This window comes from Trachypithecus francoisi, unplaced genomic scaffold (assembly GCF_009764315.1).
Source record: "Trachypithecus francoisi isolate TF-2019V2 unplaced genomic scaffold, Tfra_2.0 Lachesis_group10, whole genome shotgun sequence".
Lineage (NCBI taxonomy): Eukaryota > Metazoa > Chordata > Mammalia > Primates > Cercopithecidae > Trachypithecus > Trachypithecus francoisi.
In genome coordinates this window covers 32,417,895-32,438,091 of record NW_022681455.1, presented here as the reverse complement: position 1 = coordinate 32,438,091, position 20,197 = coordinate 32,417,895, and the positions used below count along the sequence as shown (strand labels likewise).

The 20,197-nt window shown below is 40.3% G+C and overlaps 1 protein-coding gene across 1 annotated transcript; it reads right to left on the bottom strand.

Moving 5' to 3' along the window:
* Positions 1-265: 265 nt before the first annotated feature.
* On the bottom strand, positions 266-5,394 carry LOC117087000 (mamu class II histocompatibility antigen, DR alpha chain). Its single transcript, XM_033216726.1, has 5 exons — positions 5,211-5,394; positions 2,567-2,812; positions 1,796-2,077; positions 1,341-1,506; positions 266-669 (listed from the first exon to the last, which is right to left on the bottom strand). The coding sequence occupies exons 1-4, from the start codon at positions 5,290-5,292 to the stop codon at positions 1,352-1,354; spliced, it is 765 nt and encodes a 254-aa protein (XP_033072617.1). The 5' UTR covers positions 5,293-5,394; the 3' UTR covers positions 266-669; positions 1,341-1,351.
* Positions 5,395-20,197: the final 14,803 nt, after the last annotated feature.

The window sequence follows — 20,197 nt, the reverse complement described above, 5'->3', positions numbered from 1 at the left end:
TACGTCATTGCTCAGTAGAGCTCTCCCAACAAACCAGCCCCACTTCAGGTTTTCCTGAAGGACTAGACCACAACAAGGGGGCTGCCTGCAGATGCACAAAATGAGACCAAGCCCAAATGAACTGATGAATATGTCTGATGAATTCCAGAATTTATAAGATAAATTCAACATTCAGATATTTTACCAGGAAAGGATCACATATATTTCCCAGCACCAACTCCCTACTCCCCACCGCCACCCAAAGAACTGGCTTAAACACCAGAAATTCCACCCAAGATCATCAAAATCGTTTATTGGGTTCAGAAAAAATCACAGTTTGAGGAAACCTTAAACAAAAAGTACACAAGAGATGCCCCCATGGGATGTTCAGAAAGTTCCATAGCTGAGACAGTCTCCAGTATGTTTTATTCCAGAGGCGTTGCATGGTGATAATAAAATGTGGGAAATAGAGGAAAATAGATAGAGGAAAAGGCGATAGACAGGGAAGTCAGCTAGATGTTAGAGTATGGAGCAATCAAGGAGGCATAACACACTTGGGGTGGCTATAGAGCTGGAAAATGCTGAAGATGACTGCTTTCACTGAGGTCAAGGACTGGAATATTGCCAGCTTTGTAAAGTCATTAAAGCAGAAGTTTCTTCAGTGATCTTCTCTCTAAGAAACATCATCACCTATAGCAAGACACACATAGTTACTAAGGAGTTTAAGATGAGTTCTGAGCTCTTTGCTTCAGATTCCTTCCTCTTCTCTCTTAATCCTTTGACTTTGCAAAATCTTTCAATGTTCATCTAACCTTTCCAACATGAATTAACTGTATACCCTACTCTCCATCTGAACATAATAAGCAACCATGCTTTACCATTTTTTAGAGTTTCTGATACTACATTTGAGACTAAAGGAGTAAAAGCAGGCATTGGCCTCCAAGAGATTCCCGTTTCATGCAATGAATCTACCCTAAACCCAAAGGAGCCAGGATCTGGAAATGCTTCTGAACTGATGACCTGCCTCATGAAATACAAGCTAGGATGTGCCCAAATCTTGAGGCTTATTTTTCTAGATCCCTAGACTCAGTATTCTAATGTGAAACAATGGTTTTAGGTTCTGGAGATGATTTCTAAGACCGGAGCCATGACTGAGGTGCCCATCTATGGAAAGGGATGACAGATCCTGAAGCTTTGGGATACCAGATGATACCAGTATCTGATTCATTCTAGCAAAGAGAAATCAAGAGCCACATCTGTTCCTACCTTGTCTCTTAAATGCATTACATTTCCTTTTCCCACCCTGTTTTCCTCCCTCAGATACCTCCATATATGTCTTCCTCTGGCCACACCTAACCCACCTGCATATGTCTCACAGAGGCCCCCTGCGTTCTGCAGCATTGCTTTTGCGCACACCCTTGATGATGAAGACGGTCCCAACGATGATGCCCACCAGACCCACAATCAGGCCCAGGGCACATACCACGTTCTCTTTAGTCTCTGGGAGAGGGCTTGGTGCATCAAACTCTGGGGGGAAATAAGGCAGAGTACATGGTAATGAGTGTGGGAAGAAGTAACACTCAGAATCAAATGTAGGGTACTTAATAAAGAGAAAAGTTATTCATAGATTAAAGAAGAGGAAGACAGAATGATGTGTTGAGAGAATTACAGATTAAAAAGAGGAGGAAGCTGGGTAGTAGGAGAAGACAGTTATATTAATTGTAGCAGGTATTATGAAACAGTTAGAACACCGAGTTTCACACAAGCGTCATAGGAGGAAACCTTGAAATAAAGGAGATTGAGTGATGGTCCATACCCCAGTGCTTGAGAAGCGGCGCATCCAAGCCCCAGTGCTCCACCTTGCAGTCATAAATGTCTTCAGTTGAGGGCAGGAAGGGGAGATAGTGGAACTTCCGGAAAAGGTGGTCTTCCCTGGGCAGGAAGACTGTCTCTGACACTCCTGTGGTGACAGGTTTTCCATTTTGAAGCCATGTAACATTGACCACTGGTGGAGAGAACTTGTCGATGAAACAGATGAGGACGTTGGGCTCTCCCAGTTCCACAGGGCTGTTTGTGAGCACAGTTACCTCTGGAGGTACTGGAGGACACATGACAGACATGACAGAAATCAGCCATCACTGCTTAGGCTCACCCCTCTCCCTCCCATGCTGAATTGTGGTACAAACCTGTCTAAAAACCCTAAAGCTGAAAAAGTAGTTGAAATTGTGCCCTGAGAAGTCTATGTCACATCCTCAGATAATCTCTGAGCGCCCCTCCTCCCCAAGAAATTGAGCCAATATTGAGGTATAAGATATCCAAGGACTTCCCTTCTGGCTCCCCCAGCATGAACTCAGGGCAATGACTTAGTAGAGACCATGGATGACAGAGACAAGACTTGAGCACATCAAGATAGGAACAAACCCATAAAGTTCTCAGACCTCTGGCTATGAGAATTTGGGGCTTGTTGATGACAAAGTTAGGCCCCTCAGAGGGAAAATCAGTTACAATAATCTAACACAAAGAGTTGAAGCATCTACTTTCAAACTATGGATTCCCATGTCCAGGAGTGCAGCAGAGAGGGAGGTACCATTGGTGATCGGAGTATTGTTGGAGCGCTTTGTCATGATTTCCAGGTTGGCTTTGTCCACAGCTATGTTGGCCAATGCACCTTGAGCCTCAAAGCTGGCAAATCGTCCAAATTCTTCAAGCCGCCAGACCGTCTCCTTCTTTGCCATATCCACGTGGAAAATCTCATCACCATCAAAGTCAAACATAAACTCTCCTGATTGGTCAGGGTTCAGATAGAACTCAGCCTGGATGATCACGTGTTCTTCTGAAAGGCAAGAAAGGGAGAGAGTTGGGTGGGGGAAATCAGGAGAGAGAAATGAATAACCCACATACATGTAGGCAGGAAGTGGTGGAGAGACATTGGGCCAAGAGGAATGAAAGAATGATGGCGAGTAGGGATGAGTGACAAGACAAGCTCTGGGTGAAGGACATGCTGTTGAACAAAGCTGGGAGGCGAGAAACGAGAAGGACTGGTTATAAAGAGGGTGGATTGAAGGAAATGAGGGCTAAAGAACCCAGAGTCTTGTGAAGCTGCTGCTTGGCTTCATGTTACTAGCTGAGAAATTATTTTCTTTTTAGAAATCCAGCAGTAGCCCCTAAAGAGCAATGTTCTCCACTCTCTTTATCCAGGCGTTAATACACTTAGGCCAGAATTCCAGAGCATCTCTTTCTCAAAACATTGTACTCTAAGAAGAGAGAAACGCTGTTTGAAAGGTTAGGTTTTAAACTCTAGGATCAAAGAAAATCTTGAATTCTTATTCAGCAACTTACCTAGTTATCCTGAGCAGATTATTCTACCTATTTATGCGTAATTTTCCTATTATGTAGTCCTGCTGTGGTTTTGATCCTGTCAGGGGTTTGTTTTTAAGATTAAATTAGATAAGGTAATTTCTTAATACATCAACAAGCCTGTAACAAGTACTGTTTACATTTTAGAGTCAGAAGCTTCTTTTTATTTAAGGGCCAAATCCATGGAAAATATAACTGGGGACTGAAGTACTCCAAAAATTAAGACTGAGACCTTGTAGTGTCGTAGAGCCTCTGCTTCCTTGCATCCAAACCCACATGGTGGTTACCTCTATGAGAAGGGTCACGTTTGCATTGACCTTGGCAATTCCACCTTTTATCTTAATGCTCCTTAAGTTGGGACTGTTATTATGGAACATGTTCTATTATGATTGACACTGAGAATAACCAACACCAAGGGAATAATGAACATGAAAAAAGAAAGCTACGCTTGGAAAGTATGCTGCCTCTGTGGAGTGTGTCGATCAGTGGGAGATTTTTTCTCTCCTTAGTCTTCAAAAATAAGGTGAGATATTTTGTTTTGGTTTGGTTTGGTTTGTTTGAGTCTTGCTCTGTCACCAGGTTGGAGTGCAGTGGCATGATCTCAGCTCACTGCAACCTCCACCTCCCAGGTTCAAGTGATCCTCCTGCCTCAGCCTCCTGAGTGGCTGGGACTACAGGCATGCGCCACCACACTCAGCTAATTTTTTGTATTTTAGTAGAGACGGGGTTTCACCATGTTGGCCAGGATGGTCTCGATCTCTTGACCTCGTGATCCGCCCACCTCGGACTCCCTAAGTGCTGGGATTACAGGTATGATCCACCGTGCCTGGGCAAAGTGAGAGATTTTAATGTTTGACTATGTATTGATAAACCTAGGAATTTATTTACCATTTGCATCATTGCAAACACACACAAATATACTAGCTGCTTCTTTACAAACCAAGGGAAGAGCCTCTATCTTTCCAGGTAAGAATCCCTATGTATGGCTCTTTTTGGGCAATAGAAATCTACAATTGCCACTATGGGTATGGGAGCTGGGTTATTACTTTGCTTATTTCAAGTCTACTTGACACCTTCTGTGGGGGTCACTCTGGGTGAAGAATGCTTTTCTACAGTACGTCTTTACGATGGCACGGATGTTGCCCTGGAGATGAAAGAGAGTAATATCAGATTCCCCACTTCCTTACTTATTTTTCTACTATCTTGGAAATGTTACTAAGTGAACATGATATAAGATCTACTGTACCATGGAGATGGGAAGGCAGGGAATGGTTATCACAGTCCCATGGGGCAACTCATATCAGCATGCCTTCCCTGCCCTTTTCCTGAAGTAAATTGTTGTTTTTTGATGGCTTTTCCTTCTAGTAACCTTCAACACAATATAAGTGCTCAATATATACTGAGAGGATTTACACTCCAAAAAATAACTACTGTATCATGTATTCAGGTAAGAACAGGGCTAATAACTTTTCTTTCTTTTTTTTTTTTTCATTTAATTCTAGAAAAACTATGTGTGGTTTTTAGTTTTTAATTTTACTAATTTTCCAGAAAGAATAATTAAGGCCCAGAGATATAACTTGTTAATGCTTGCCAGAAAAAATTCTTCCTCCCCCACCCCAGCTTGGCTTGTAGCAGGACTGTGCTATTCATCAACACACAACTCAGTTTTGATCCTCTAAACCAAATTTGACTTAATTCAATTTGTGTTGAGGGAAGAACTCCACCAAACCACAATTTGTTATACTTTCTGTCTAGACTACATAATACCTGTCACACTTTTCTTTCACTCCACACATTATCTTCCAAATGTCCATAGGTCATTTCTCCAATGCTTCATAGTCTATTGTCCCAGATTTTATTCCCTCAGCACCTACCTTTGATAGCCCATGATTCCTGAGCGCTCATCAGCACAGCTATGATGAAAAATCCTAGCACGGGGACTCCACTTACGGCCATTTTCTTCTTGGGTGCTCTGTTGGGAGTCAGTAGAGCTCAGGGGTGAGGCAGAACAGACAAGAATTAAAGAAAAGAGAATGGGGTGTAATAGAGTCTGACTATTAAAATGCAAATCAATTACGCATTGGCCAATCAGAAAAATATTTTGAGATGACGCATCTGTTGCTAAGGGAAGGGTTCTTGCAAAGGGTCCAGGATGCAAGATACTCAGTTCATTGGATAAAGAAGTAAAGTTCTTCATCAAACAGGACAACAACAACAGATCAAGTATTTAAGAATGTTGGTCAATCACGGACAGACTCTTTAATCCCAGTCTGAGTTCTAGACAGGGATATACCTGAAGCACATTAGTGAGAATAGAATCAATGGAAACACCTAAAGTGAGAGCTAAATACAGATCATATGTCTGTGCCATGACAGCTGGAGAGTTGGCATAAGGGACAATAAATTACCCAAATAGAAGGTATATTGTCAGGCCATGGAGAATGTCTGAATTTTGGCAGTACTGAGGACATAGCTTCACTAAAGAAGCTCTTTCATGTTTCTTGGAGTCATCAACTTCAAGGTGACCAACTCAGGCCAAGAGCTTGGGTTGGCTGCCATTGTGCCTCATTTAGAGAAAATCAGAGGATAAACTCTTAGGTTCAACAGTCTCAACACTGGAGAAGGATGGAAGGCTATATCTTGAAACACAAGAAGTAGTTAGTGGAAATAGTGGGCTATAAAGGAACTACCTTCTTCTCATCTCTGCCACCTTAAATATGACAAGAGATTGGAGTTGACTAATGGACACACCTCATTTGAGGATTCAGGCCAATGAATATGAGAGAGTATAGTGGGCAAAGCCTATTCTTTTTCTTTTCTTTTTTTTTTTTTTTAGACAGAGTCTCGCTCTGTCTCCCAGGTTGGAATCAGTGACGTGATCTCAGCTCATTGCAATTTCCACCTCCTGGGTTCAAGTGATTCTCCTGCCTCAGCCTCCTGAGTAGCTGGCAGTACAGGCGCCAACCACCACGCCCAGCTAATTTTTGTATTTTTAGTAGAGACAGGGTTTCACCATGTTGGTCAGGCTGGTCTCAAACTCCTGACCTTGTGATTTGCCTGCCTTGGCCTCGCAAAGTACTGGGATTACAGGCATGAGCCACCACACCTGGCTGGCAAAGCCTATTCTATTGGAAACATTAGAGATAATAATCCACAGAAGGACTTTAATATTCCTTCCCTCATGTCATAAGATTATGAAAGTTTTTCTCTTGTCATATGATTATTAAAGATCTGCTCTAAAGAGTATATTTTGATGTTCAACATAGACAGTCCTGAAAATTAAGAGACTTTGACTCTCATGTTGCTGAAAATACAATGTTATGAAAAGGAAAATGTTAAGTTCTTTCCATAGAAAGGACTGGAATACAAATACTTCCATGAAGAGTGACCTGGCAGTGAGGGAGCCTATCGGATAGTAAGTCCACTGTTCAACATCAGTCATGACACATCTGCTTAGGGTGGATTTTCCACACTGTTGTGCTGAGGTCTTATCCTGCCATGCAGCCATTCTCACAAGTTATGAACACAAATATTCTATACTTTACTGATTATCTGATCACATCAAAGGGCTCTGAACACACTGTGACATTAACTCCTAGATCACTAGAAAGAGACCCACAGTATGGTCTCTCCTGTAATTTTTCAGGAATACCTTTCCTGAAAGGTAAACAGTCAGGAGAATGGGCCAGATGATAGCCTATGGTATCAGTCTGTGCTGAGAGTCTGATCCTATGATTTAAGCTTGTCATCTCCTCTTTTAGAGGCAAAACCATGTATAATTTTCTATGTCTGCCCTTTGCTGGCTGCCATAATGCCTCGTTCTTAAATGGTGCTTAAGAAAAACATGGTAAACTCAAAGACATTTCATCTATCATGACAGCACCTTCAACCCAAGTCGTTGCTCAGCAACTTATGACACTGTTTAGTCCTAAAACACTGATTCGTTCTTCTTGTGAGATTACCAAATTTGGGAGACTTGAGAAATGACTTTCAGTTCCCTTTCTCTGTGATAGGAGAGAAGTTCCTATTTGGACAGTGCTCATGGTTCTCCGTTTTCTTTCAAACTCTAATTTCCTGTGTGTTTGAGGGAATTTCCAAAGGCACCTGAATGAGGACTTCTTGGTGATATTAAATGGGGAGGAGCCGCTGTAGCCATGAGAATTCAGTCAAGAAACAGGAATCCCTGTAAGCAGTCTAAGCAGAACTGAATATACTACAGGGAATTAGCCCTTAAAACTGTTAGGGGGTCTGGAAAAGCACAAGTCAGTGCAGACCCCTAACTTTAAAAGATCAGGAACCCCTAGGAAGACTTTGCTGATGTTGCAGATCCTCTAGCACCCCTAGGAGTAAATGTCTTTAGGATACAAGGCTGCTGCCAAAACTCATATCTGTGAAGCCTGTCCCTGAAATGGCTGTGGCCTAACTTCCACCTCCCAAATCTCATGATACTGAGTTTCACTGGAGAAATGTATTCCACATTCAGAAACCTGGGGCAGAGCAAACCTGGGAGAAGTAATATTCTTACTTCTATTCCTTAAGATATGGACAGGACCAGAGAAGCAAATGGAAATTTTACAAAAATTACTAAATGCACATATGTGTGTCTGTGTTTGTGTGTATATCCACCACAGATCACTCTGGTTCTCCCCACAGTGCCAAGTCTAAATCCAGAGGACACATTCTTCTGGAGAAATGGGTTAGGGCTTTCACACTGGGCCCAGATCAAGTCTGGGACCTCAATACTTCATTTGTTTGTGTCGTTTGAGTTCTGAGAACCTCCAGCCTCTTCTTTTAGCTTCCCTTCCACCACCACCTACCCCCTTTTCCTTCTGCACTAAGGGTCTTCATAGTGTTTTTCCCCTACTAAGGACTTCCTGCCAGAGGTGCTGAGGGAATACTGATCTAGGTTTTTCCTTCTCAATTCACTACATAAGAAATTTTTCTTGTATCACTTCTTCGCATCCTGAGAGGTCGCAGAAGCTGGTCTGCAGGAATAGTTCCCTATTAGAATAAAAACTGTGAACTGTTGATATCAACAAGTGCACTAGGACATTAACAAATGTGCTGGGGCAATGGGTTAATGGGCCTTCCTAGAATGTCCTGTGTTAACAGAGGGCTCCATGATGACTGGACTCATCTTTAACCTGGAGGGATGGCAGTTTGAGTTTGATTCATTCTCTCTTCACCTTTATCTGAAACCTGATGCTTTAAAGACCAGAGTTATCTTTATACAGACCTCCTGGGGTGTGAAATGACCCCGCTTTATTTGAGTAGTCTTTGTAAATTAGAAAATGCAGGTAGGGGTGTGTGTGTGTGTGTGTGTGTGTGTGTGCGTGCATATGTTTAGAAATTTCGAATCCATGTCTCAGAATATTTTCCTGCCGGCCAACTACAAGTTTCATTGCTATAACTTGAGCATCTATAGTCAGATTGTTCTATAATTCTCTGTGTTCTTGTCTGTTCTAAATGGCACAAGCTAAGCCTTATAATTGGGAGAGTCTGAAGGAAAAGATTAGCTTGACCAATCACCAAAGAAGCCTCAGGGTGGTTGTCTCTAAAGCTGCCCCCATATGGCCAGTCCATGGCTTGATTCACTCACTCAGCACCTCCTGTTCCTTAGAAATTCTGGCAATTTGTTTTCAGAGTTCCTTCCATTTCTATCACCTTGGCCACTCCAAAGCCAGCACAGAGAATTAGGATATAGGACATTCTGATGCTCTCATCTTCTCATCTTCTGAAAAAAATGCATCCTCTCACCTGTGAATCCTTTCTTAGCTATTCTTCCAGGAATAGGGAATGATTTTACTCAACCATCCATGTAAAACATAGTCCAGAAACTTCATTTAAACATTATGTTTTGTTTCATGAGTAAACTATGGAATCTCATCAAGGTCAGAATGATTTTATAGAATTCAGATGTGTTTGTATGCACACGTGTGTGTGTGTGTGTGTGTGTGTTGAAGGAGGAGAATTAGGAAAGTATCAATTTCAATCAATCTAATTCATATAACTTTTTAAATTTACTGACTAATTCTTTAAATACTATGTGATCATACTCTTTATTCAAGGTACTTCCTTTTGTTTATTTTTAAAAACATCTGAAGTATACAAATGTAATTGCTAGGTTGGAAAAGCACTAAATGGAATCCTTAAATCAAACAAAAACTCATTGTGTCTGCTATTGCCCCTTTAGATAATTTCATTAGAGATGCTACTCCCCTGTGCTTGGGTAGGAATTATAGCATACTTCATGAATTATTTGCTCGATTCTAATTAATATGCTATTCTACAATTCCCTTAAATTGCACAAGTATATCTTAGTTCAGCAATTAGATTGTTTGGTACTATATAATAATTGAAAGTCCCAACTTGATTTAAGATAAATCTTTTTCTATCTCTGTGTAAATTGTTGCACAGGAGTGACTGTGGTTCTCCTTCCTTCTAACATTCTACTGGCACTTTGAGGCCATAGCCCATCTAGGGTAGGTTCAGGGAAGGGGAGGAAGAGAAAAAGACCAGAAATGTCTTACTGAAAATGAAATATTTGTGTGCTCTGAGCCTGGGTGACGTTCCAAGTAAAGCTTTTCTCTTGTGCAAGGTTTGGTAGGCTCCTCAGATTCTCTCACGGCCCATGCCTGGTGTGTAGGGAACACTACAACATCCTTTGTGTCCACAAACTCCGGGAGTGTGACCATTCCCAATGCATCACTGTTTCAAGATCCAATACCGACTAGTCCATATACCCCGCTCTTTAGGATTCTGATGGGAGCAGAAGCCAATTCCATCATCTTCAACCACCCAACTTCGTATTAAGCAGAGGAAACTCTTGGTCCCCCTAGAAAACAGTTTCACTAAATTCCAGGCAGGTAAATTGGTCCCTTTCCCATATACATTGGGAGTAGATGATAGAATTCACAGTAAAGAGCAGATCTATTCAAGGATATCACAAATCTGCTTCATCCTACACTCTCTGACCACCCTTTGGTCAGTAGAGAGACAATAACAGAAAACTATTTTTCCCATCATTTCTTATTTATTTATTTGTTTTATTATACTTTAAGTTTCTGGGATACATGTGCAGAACATGCAGATTTGTTACATAGGTATACATGTGCCGTGGTGGTTTGCTGCTCCCATCAACCCGTCTTCTAGGTTTTAAGCTCCTCAAGCACTAGTAATTTGTCTTAATATTCTCCCTCCCTTTGCCCCTCACCCCCCAACAGGCCCCTGTGTCCATGTGTTCTCATTGTTCAACTCCCACTTATGAGTGAGAAAATTCAGCATTTGATTTTCTGTTCCTGTGTTATTTTGCTGAGAATGATGGTTTCCAGCTTCATCCATGTCCCTGCAAAGGACATGAACTCGTTCTTTTTCATGGCTGCATAGTATTCTATGGCATATATGTGCCACATTTCTTTATCCACTCTATCATTGAAGTGTTTTCCCCATCATTTCTTTATGAATTCTGCAAAAGAGGTGAAGAACAGTCTCACATGTCCATAAATAGATATCTGTGTTAATGGCCTCTTAGCTGATACTGAGGAAAGACCACAAACATTAAAAACAAAACAACAAACATATGAAAAAGTATAAATCATGGTCATTGTCTGTTACTGGTCACATAGACATAATTATAACATAGTTTAGGAAATGGAGGCAGAACTGGCCATTTAAGCTGTGTTTCCTAGTCCAGTTTTCTTACAAGATAATGGAGAAGAGTGTGCATACAACATGCTTTTTGTTAGATTAAGCATCACTCTGTTAAGGAATAAATCTGAGCTACTTTCAACCACTTTTAAGGATCCTGCTCTTTTTCCCAAAGGAAAATTGATATTTGAGGCCTCAGTAAGTTCCATGTTCTGTCCAATTATTTAGCATTACAGTGCCTATGTACCTCCAAGTGACTAAAGACTTTTACTCTTGGCCATGTGCCACACAACTGAAGATTATTCTTTCAGGTGAAAGTGGCAGGATTCCTATAAGAACCTTAAGAGGCTTTTCCTTTAGTTAGAAGGGAATTTAGGGACTGGAGTTCTGAGAACTGGCCATGTCCAGACAATAGTGCCCCCAGACGACAGTCATTTCTGCCACCTTTTTTCTGGACATATGCAGCATTATTTGGAAATCTTTTTTCATTAAGCATGATTCTGCTCATTTCTAAATATCATAAGAATGTCTGTGTAGCAGTCTTTTTGTACTTTTAATTCTTTTCTAAAAGGTATAATTGAGAGTAAGAAACAAAAAACTAGAAGATGGTTTATTTCATGTACACGGTCAGCAATCATAGTAAAGGAGCTGAGTTCTAAATATGTAAAACACTTACTGTAGCGAAGTTAGGAAGAAGACAAGGAGTGTGAAGATGAGAAGTTAGAAGTGTGAAAAATGAATCACTAGAGCCTCCTGATAAGAAAGGAAGTAGAAAATGATTTTTAAAGTACTTAAGTAGGTAAGATTTCAAATCCAAATGTCGTGAATGAATGAAGGAAATTTTCACAAAAAAATAGAAGTCATGAGAAGAAGGTAGCTCTTGTTCACCCTGAGTATAGCATGGGTCAAGCACAGAATGTAAGAGGGGAATTAGTTCTCACAATAAAATAGAAGAGAATATGAGTGGCTAAATGGCACCTAAAAAAAAACCATCCCAAGACTTAAGCTAATACAGAAGGTCTCTGACTTACGATAATTTGGCTTATGATTGTTCAACTTTATGATGGGTTTATTGGTGTATTAAATGCATTTTCAGCTTAAGATATTTTCAAGTTATAATGGGTTTATTGGGACATAACCCTATTGTTAAGTTGAAGAGCCTCTGTACACGAGCAGTGGTCCATGCTGCAAAATGTTTTTTAAAAACCAATAGTGAGGATAGAGAATAAACTGTTTTAGGTTTCTGAGATTACTTATGAACTTTGAACCTTTAAGGTAGAAAGAAAGGTGAGAAATATGCCAGAAGATTGTTGCTGCTTTCACTGAAATTCTCTTTTGGGGTACAGTTTCTTTTTACCAATTAAAAATACTACTATTATGACTAAGACACCAAAGTTTACTTATATGTATTAGATAATAGTTGTATTTCCATTTTACCTGAGAAAACTGGGTTTAAAGAAATCTAATCTTTTGGTCAAGGGCTTACTTAGAAAGTAGCAATTGTGGTTTTCTAAATCAAGTCTCTAGCTCTGTAGCCAATAATATGTGGAGTCCAAGAACCAGTCCACTCAAAACACTAAAACCACTCAAACCACAAACATATCCTTGGGTAGGGATGACAGTTGGTTTTTTCTTGTATACTATGTTTATATTTGACTATTTCAAAGGTTCTCAGGACACATCTTTTTCCCTTGATTTTCTAAGGTATAGTGTAAGTGGGACTAGGTTTCCCTCTTGTGGTCAACAGTGTTTAATTCTTCATAAGTGTGTTTGACATTGAGTATTCAGACACCTTAGAAAGATCAAGGATTTCTTAAGTCAAGATGTTTCAACTAATTTTTTTCTTATGTGCGTACTCAGTGTGCTTGATTTAATTAGGTCACTTAAACAGTTTGTAATTTTAAAATATTTAAAGTCTTTTTATAAGTATTACCATGCCATTTTTGAATAAGAACACGAAATATAGGATATACTTTTAAATAATTTGAAGGTTGAAATAATCTCTTAAAACGGACAAAATTAACTATTTCATTTTGAATCTTGTGGATAAATGCTTTATAACATCCTTTCTACTTCTCCATGATATGTTTAATCTTACGTTAATTTTCTAATTGTTTTCTGGAAACCTGAAGGAGGAAGAACATCAGCTGGATTTTTAGACAACATTGCTTGTGGCACAAATGGCTTCTGGTTGGCGTTTTGTATCTTTACCAGGAAGACTATTCGATGAACCATAACAAATGACGGGGACCCATAGTTTGGGTATCTCTAACGCAATGACCCTTGTAACTAAGCATGCCCTTTACAGGGACTCTGCAAGCTGTGCCCTTGGGTTTGTCATAAGAGGTAGTAGCTCCTAGATGGCATGGGGATTCTAAGCCAGGGTGGACACAACTTCCACAGGTGTAAATTCAGCTCCCTGTACCTGAGCTGTCACTTGGGGGATGGGGGCAGAGGATGAAACTAGCACCTGGAATAAGTTATAGACTGTTTCAAGAACTTCTCCCACTGAAGAAAAAAAACCTGCTTCAGCACTTTGGCATACTTTGACTTCTGTCTAATATCCTTCTAAGTGAATCTGAGGGCCAGGTGTGGCCTATGGTAAAAACTTGAATATGAGTATTTAGTTAAACCTGAGAATACTCCCTGCCCCCAGGTATTGATACACGGACAATTTTCATTTTATGTCTTTTTTTTACATGTGTATATGTCACATGGTGTATGTGTATACATAGGAGATACACACACACACACACACATTTCCCATATTTTGGGGGAAAAAAATCTGCGTATTTTTTATGGCTTTAACATAATTAATAGTTTTAGTCTTTTATTTTTGTAAGCAAATTAACTTACATTAAATACACATATCATCTAAGGATAGATGATATGTTTATTTAAGGATCTAAGGATAGATGTACAATATTTTAATATATGCCAAAGACATATTTTTAAAAATATGTTGAGAAATTTCTGGTTCCAAGACAAGATGGAGTAGGTGCAATTCTTCCTATTCCTCCTACTAAGTACAGCTACAGACAGACCTAAGAAGCCCTTGAATGACGGAGAGGAGAAGCAGGTTAGCCTCAGACCACGGGATTGGGGAATGAGGGAGTGGTGAGTTCCATGGGTTTTCTTTCTGCCTAATATATCCAGGAATGAGTGCTGGAGAAACTGGAAAACAGGAAACATCAGTAGTCACAGACAAAAATATCCTAAGGAAAGCATGTTTCTCTATCCAAGGGAATGAGAAAGAGCAACCTACCAGGCAGATAACTGATAGTAACCGCACTACTCCAGTCAAATACAGAAAAATCAGTGGCTCCCAACCTGCCTCAGTCAGCAAACACTGAGTGAGGAGCTTTGTCTTATCCCATTGCCTGGCAATAATGAGATACCTCCTAGACCCATCAGGCTTACGTCAGAGGAAGCCACCTGGGGATTTAGGACTTTCACCACTGCCCATCAGTAATCAGCCACCTCCACATTGTGGTGTTGCCCACATTGTGGGCATAGTGAAGCCCATGTGAAGAGCCTGGACTTCCACCTGCCCTGTTGGAAGGAAGCACTCCTCACCCACTTTGCCAGGGTGCTGTCAGAGGAGGCCAAGTAGAAAGCTGGGGCTTTCACCACTGCCCAAGTATAAGGAGGCACTCCTACCCTCCTGGGGTCAGTAGAGGCCACGTTGGAGCACCGATGAGACCCTCTCCCTCCCAGTCAGGATTCTGTAAATGGAGGCCTAGTGGGGAGCCTGAATTCCTATACCCAGCCTACAGCCACAAGGCGCCCCTGCCAGAGAGCCTTCAGTTCAAAGTTCACCAGGAATCAAACCTGTGAACACCTTGATCTTTGACTTCCCAGCCTCCAGGACCGTGAGAAACACAGAGGGTCCTCCTATAGCATTGCTTTGTTCAACATTGTTTTGTTACAATGTTGGTGAGAAAATAAATAGATTCCTGGCCAGGGCCACTGTCCACGTGGAGTTTGTGTGTTCTCCCTACGTCCGCATGGGTTTTCTTTGTGTACTTTAGTTTTGTCCCACATCCCAAAGACGTGCATGTTAGGTTAATTGGTGAGTCTAAATTGTCCCAGCAGACAGAAAAAGCAAAATTGTGCTTCCAAAGATCAGGAACTACAGGAAGCTACTATTGGCATTAAATAGTACTAAACAGACCCACACTCCTGGCAGCTGCTGCTGCTTGCTGTCAGAAGCAGAATGACAGCAATTTTCCACTCTCTTCTATTTGCAAGCGAGTGCCTTCCTAAGAAAGGGACCCTGGAAGAAGTGGTGTCCAGGCTTCAACCCCAAGTGATATGGAAAAAAGTACAAAACAGGAAAAATTAGTACCAACAGACAGTATCTCCAACTTAAAATATCTTGAACATTTATTCCTGAATATATTACCCTTTTCTAATATCTCTGTTTACATTTTCTGTATTTGTGCTTACATATATATTTGATGAATTTTTAGCATTTTCAATAACTTACTAAATCTATATTCAATAGAAATATTAAACCTAATATAATGTATGACATTATCAGATATAGAAGATCTTAATGTCATTAATTAAATGTTAGCCTCTTGGGATTTAATTTATATAAAGCTTAGTTATGTGAAAATACATGAAGATCAATCAAATGAAAACAGCAAAGATTATTCACAAATTGCTATAACAAAGGAGTCAGCCACCATCATTTCGTTTTTGGCAGAGACTCCAAGGCAGGCAGAGAAGTAGGAAACTGTATAGTGGTAAAAAGGGACCTGACTGGAGGCTGTTGGCCTGGGGAACGTTTAAGGGAAAACTTGAAGTGGAATATCCTAGGTAATTGGTTAGGGTGCATATTTAGCTTTCCCTGGTTGGTCCTAAGTTGGAAGCAGGCACAAATATTGGGGAAACTGCCAGTTATTAATCAAGTCCTGGCCATTTTAGAACAATTGTTATATAAGTTATTATTTAGCTTCCTGGATTATCACTAAAGACAGCAATCTGACTTCCTGCACGTCTGACTTATAGCAGACTATCTTGCTGGATTGTTTATTGTAGATAAGGGGATTGGTTCCCCCGGCAGGTTGCTGTAGGCTGTGGGTCAAAGGTCTTTCAGAGCAACAGGCTGGAGTGCAGTGGCGCAATCTCGGCTCACTGCAACCTCTGCCTCCTGGGCTCAAGTGATTTTCCTGCCTCAGCCTCCCAAGTAGCTGGGACTACAGCTGCACACCACCATGCCCAGCTAAATTTGTAGTTTTAGTAGAGACGGGGGTTTCACCATGTTGGCCAGGATGCTCTCGATCTCTTGACCTCATGATCCATCCGCCTTGGCCTCCCAAAGTGCTGGGATTACAGGCATGAGCCACTGTGCCTGGCCAGACCTATTTTTATATATGGTCTGGCCATTGTCTCTTACTATATCCAGTTTTTCAGTAAGCACAATTTAAAATCTTATTCTTTTTTCCACCACAGTATAAGATGCATTAGGGTCACAGTAGGACAAATTCTCCCACTGGCAACAACTACAAAAATAGGATAAAATTTTAAAGGGATATTTTTAAAAGCATTGTTTAGCTAAGAAAGTAAATAGAACTAGATGAACTAAAATTCCAAAGAAGAACCATGGAAATGTAAGCTGATGTTTGGACATCACGTTTTCTCTTGGTAGCGTTTGCTGTTTGTGTGTGCTGCGTTTTGGTGTCATTTTTCTGCTACAGTTTTCTGCTGTAGGAAAATGTTCTGCTACAATTTTCCTACAGTTTTCTGCTGTAAGAAAGAAACCAGCAGCAATTATGGGGTCAGAGTGATGTAACTAGGAAACCGAGGCATCTCAAACACTCTGGTTTCCTCAAAACACATTGGTTAACTTCTGATGCTATAGTAGAAGGTAAAACAAAAAAATTAGAGTGTCAGCTTCTGAAAGGCAGTGCAAACTCTTTCACTGTCCAGCGGTGTTGAGGAAACAAAGACCTACCATTGATAAGGGGCCTAAAACAAAACAGACAGAAGTTTCAGAAGAACTGGTGAATTGATGCCAAGTAGCAACAACCACTTATCACCTGAGGACACTTACTGATCTGAGTGCTTGTGTGGGGCTAATAATCCAGGTTTGGCCTCTGACAATGGGCTCCTCCAGTGGATTAAGAAATTAGCAAGTGTTATGTCATTTGATGTGGTGCTGAAATGACAAGATTTGAGAGCTGATGACCTCAAGCGCTTTGTAGGTGTCCTTTTCAAAACACTTGTTAAATGTTGAAGATGTATGGAGTAAAATACTAATGAGCTAAGCTGAAAATTTCTTTAAGTTCAGCTTAAATCTCCTTCAGCCCTTCAGGGTTGAGAAGATGAAAACTATTGAGTTATTCACTGAAAGTCGTGGAGGACCATGCTCTAGAAATGGGGCAAAACTTAAGTCATGCATCACTTAGCTAAAGGGACAGGCTCTGAGAAATGTGTCATTAGGTGATTTCATCTTTGTGTGAACATCACAGAGTGTCCTGACGCAAACTAGATATTATAGCCTACTACACATTTAGGCTATATGGTACAGCCTATTACCCCTAGGGACAAACCTGTACAGCACGTGACTGTACTGAATACTATTGGTAATTGTAACACAATGCTAACTGTTTGTGTATCTAAACATAGAAAAGGTGTAGTGAAAATACCAAATGAAAGATTTTTAAGTGGTACATCTGTCTAGGACACTTACCATGACTGGAGCTTGCAGGACTGAAGTTGCCTTGGGTGAGTCAGTGAGTGAGTGGTGAGTGAATGTGAGGGCCTAGGGCATTACCCTACACTACTGTAGACTTTATAAATACTGTAACTAAGACTACACTAAACTTATGAAAAAATTTTTTCTACAATAATGAATTAACCTTAGCTTACTGTAATTTTTAAAACTTTGTAAACTTAATTTTTTAACTTTTTGACTGTTTTGTAATAGCACAGTTTAAAACACAAATACACTATACAAAAATATTTTATTTATATCCTTATACTATGAGCTTTTTTCTATTTATTTATTTATTTATTTATTTATTTTTACTTTTTAAACTTAAAAAAAAATCTAAGAAGCACACACATTAGCTTAGGCCTACTTGGGATCAGGATCATCAATATCACTGTTTTCCACTTCCACATCTTGTCCTACCAAAGTGTCTTCAGGGGCCATAGCACACATGGAGATGCCCTCTCCTATGATAACTATACTTTATTCTCTAATTCCTCCTGAAGGACTGCTTGAGGCTCTTTTTGAGGAGGTGTCACTCTTCAGAAACAGGTCCATGATGGTTTGTTTAGTTTCCTTTTTCATCATAGATTTGCTTATAAGCAGAAGATTCACCATGAACATTCCTCTTTATTAATGAAAACCTTTTTGTGCTGGGGCTCATGCTTTCAAACTTTTTAAGGAGTTTGTTGAGGTCTGCAAAAGCTCCTGCTAAACCCTGCATGAATTTTATTTGGGGTTCTTCTTCTTCTCCTTCAGTTTCCTTTTTTTCTCACCACTACTTCAGCTATGCATTTTTATCTCAGTTCCAACAACTCCTCATTAGTCAATTCCAAGGAACTACCTCTAGGAGCTCCTAATGCCATCCTCATCTATACTCAGTTTAAAGTTGTTTGCCATCTCAACCAAAGCCTTGTAGATTTTTGCAATCTCCTCATCCCTGGCAAACCCTTTGAACTCACAGACAAACCTCCTGAGTGTCTTCTTCCAGATGCCATTCACACACTCCTTGGTGACATCATCCCTCCCAAGCAAGGTTCTTGATGTAGCCATAGCTGTTCTTATCCTTCCAGAATTGCATCAGTGTCTTCTCAATGTCTTCCTGAGTTGCCGTAATAACCTGGGCAAAGGCCCTCCTCAGATAGTAAACCTTAAAAGCTGCTATAATTCCTTGATCCATTGGTTGGATTAAAGAGGTAGTATTTGGAGGGAGAAACACCACTTCAATATTGGGATAAAGATCATTAATAACAGGAGGATGTGCAGAAGAACTAATAACCATAAACAAAATCTTGAAAGTTATGGTATTCTTCAAACAATGCCTCTCTATTTCTCTGGCATAGAAATTTAGGATGTAATCATGGAAGAGGAGATGGGTCATCCATGATGTTTTATTGCACCTGTAGTGTACCGGCAGGGTATGCTATATATATACATATACATATATATATATATACACACACACATATATATATATATATATATCTTTTTTTTTTTTTGACGGATTCTCACTCTGTCGTCCAGGCTGGACTGCAGTGGCACGGTCTCGGCTCACTGCAAGCTTCACCCCAGGTTCATGCCATTCTCCTGCCTCAGCCTCCCGAGTAACTGGGACTACAGGTGCCCGCCACCATGCCTGGCTAATTTTTTGTGTTTTCAGTAGAGACAGGGTTTCACCGTGTTAGCCAGCACAGTCTCGATCTCCTGACCTCATGATCCACCCGCCTCGGCCTCCTAAAGTGCTGGGATTACAAGCATGAGCCACTGTGTCAGGTCTCTTTTTATATTCTTAAAGGAAGGTCCTGGGGTTTTCACCATGCCAGATCACAAAGGGCTTTAATTCATAGCCTGCAACATTGCCCTCAAGCAAGACCATTATCTGTACTTAAAAGCCTTGAAAGCTAGCATTGACTTGGCCTCCTTGTGGATTAAATTCCTTTCAGGCAATGAGAACAAAGACACAACTTACCAGAATCTCTGGGACACATTTAAAGCAGTGTGTAAAGGGAAATTTATAACAGTAAATGCCCACAAGACAAAGCAGGAGAGATCTAAAATCAACACCCTAACATCACAATTAAAAGAACTAGAGAAGCAAGGGCAAACAAATTCAAAAGCTAACAGAAGGTAAGAAATAACTAAGATCAGAGAAGAATTGAAGGAGATAGACACGAAAAACCCTTAAAAAAAAATCAGTGAATCCAGAAGCTGGTTTTTTTTAAAAAAAAAGATCAATAGATAGACTCTGACCAGACTAATGAAGAAAAGAGAGAAGAATCAAATAGATACAATAAAATATGATAAAGGGAATATCACCACCGACCCCACAGAAATACGAACTACCATCAGAGAATATTATAAACACCTCTGATTAAACAGACTTTAAACCAGCAAAGATCAAAAGAGACAAAGGAGGGTATTACCAAGGGATCAATTCGACAAGAAGAGCTAACTATCCTAAATATATATGCACCCAATACAGGAGCACCCAGG

What these genes read in the sequence shown, in the direction of transcription:
- LOC117087000 (XM_033216726.1), bottom strand. Translation starts at nt 5,292, where the DNA reads ATGGCCGTAAGTGGAGTCCCCGTGCTAGGATTTTTCATCATAGCTGTG. An exon ending in CAATACTCCGATCACCAATG is followed by an intron (nt 2,078 to 2,566) that starts GTACCTCCCTCT and finishes TGTGTCCTCCAG; the next exon opens with TACCTCCAGAGGTAACTGTG. An exon ending in GCCGCTTCTCAAGCACTGGG is followed by an intron (nt 1,507 to 1,795) that starts GTATGGACCATC and finishes ATTTCCCCCCAG; the next exon opens with AGTTTGATGCACCAAGCCCT.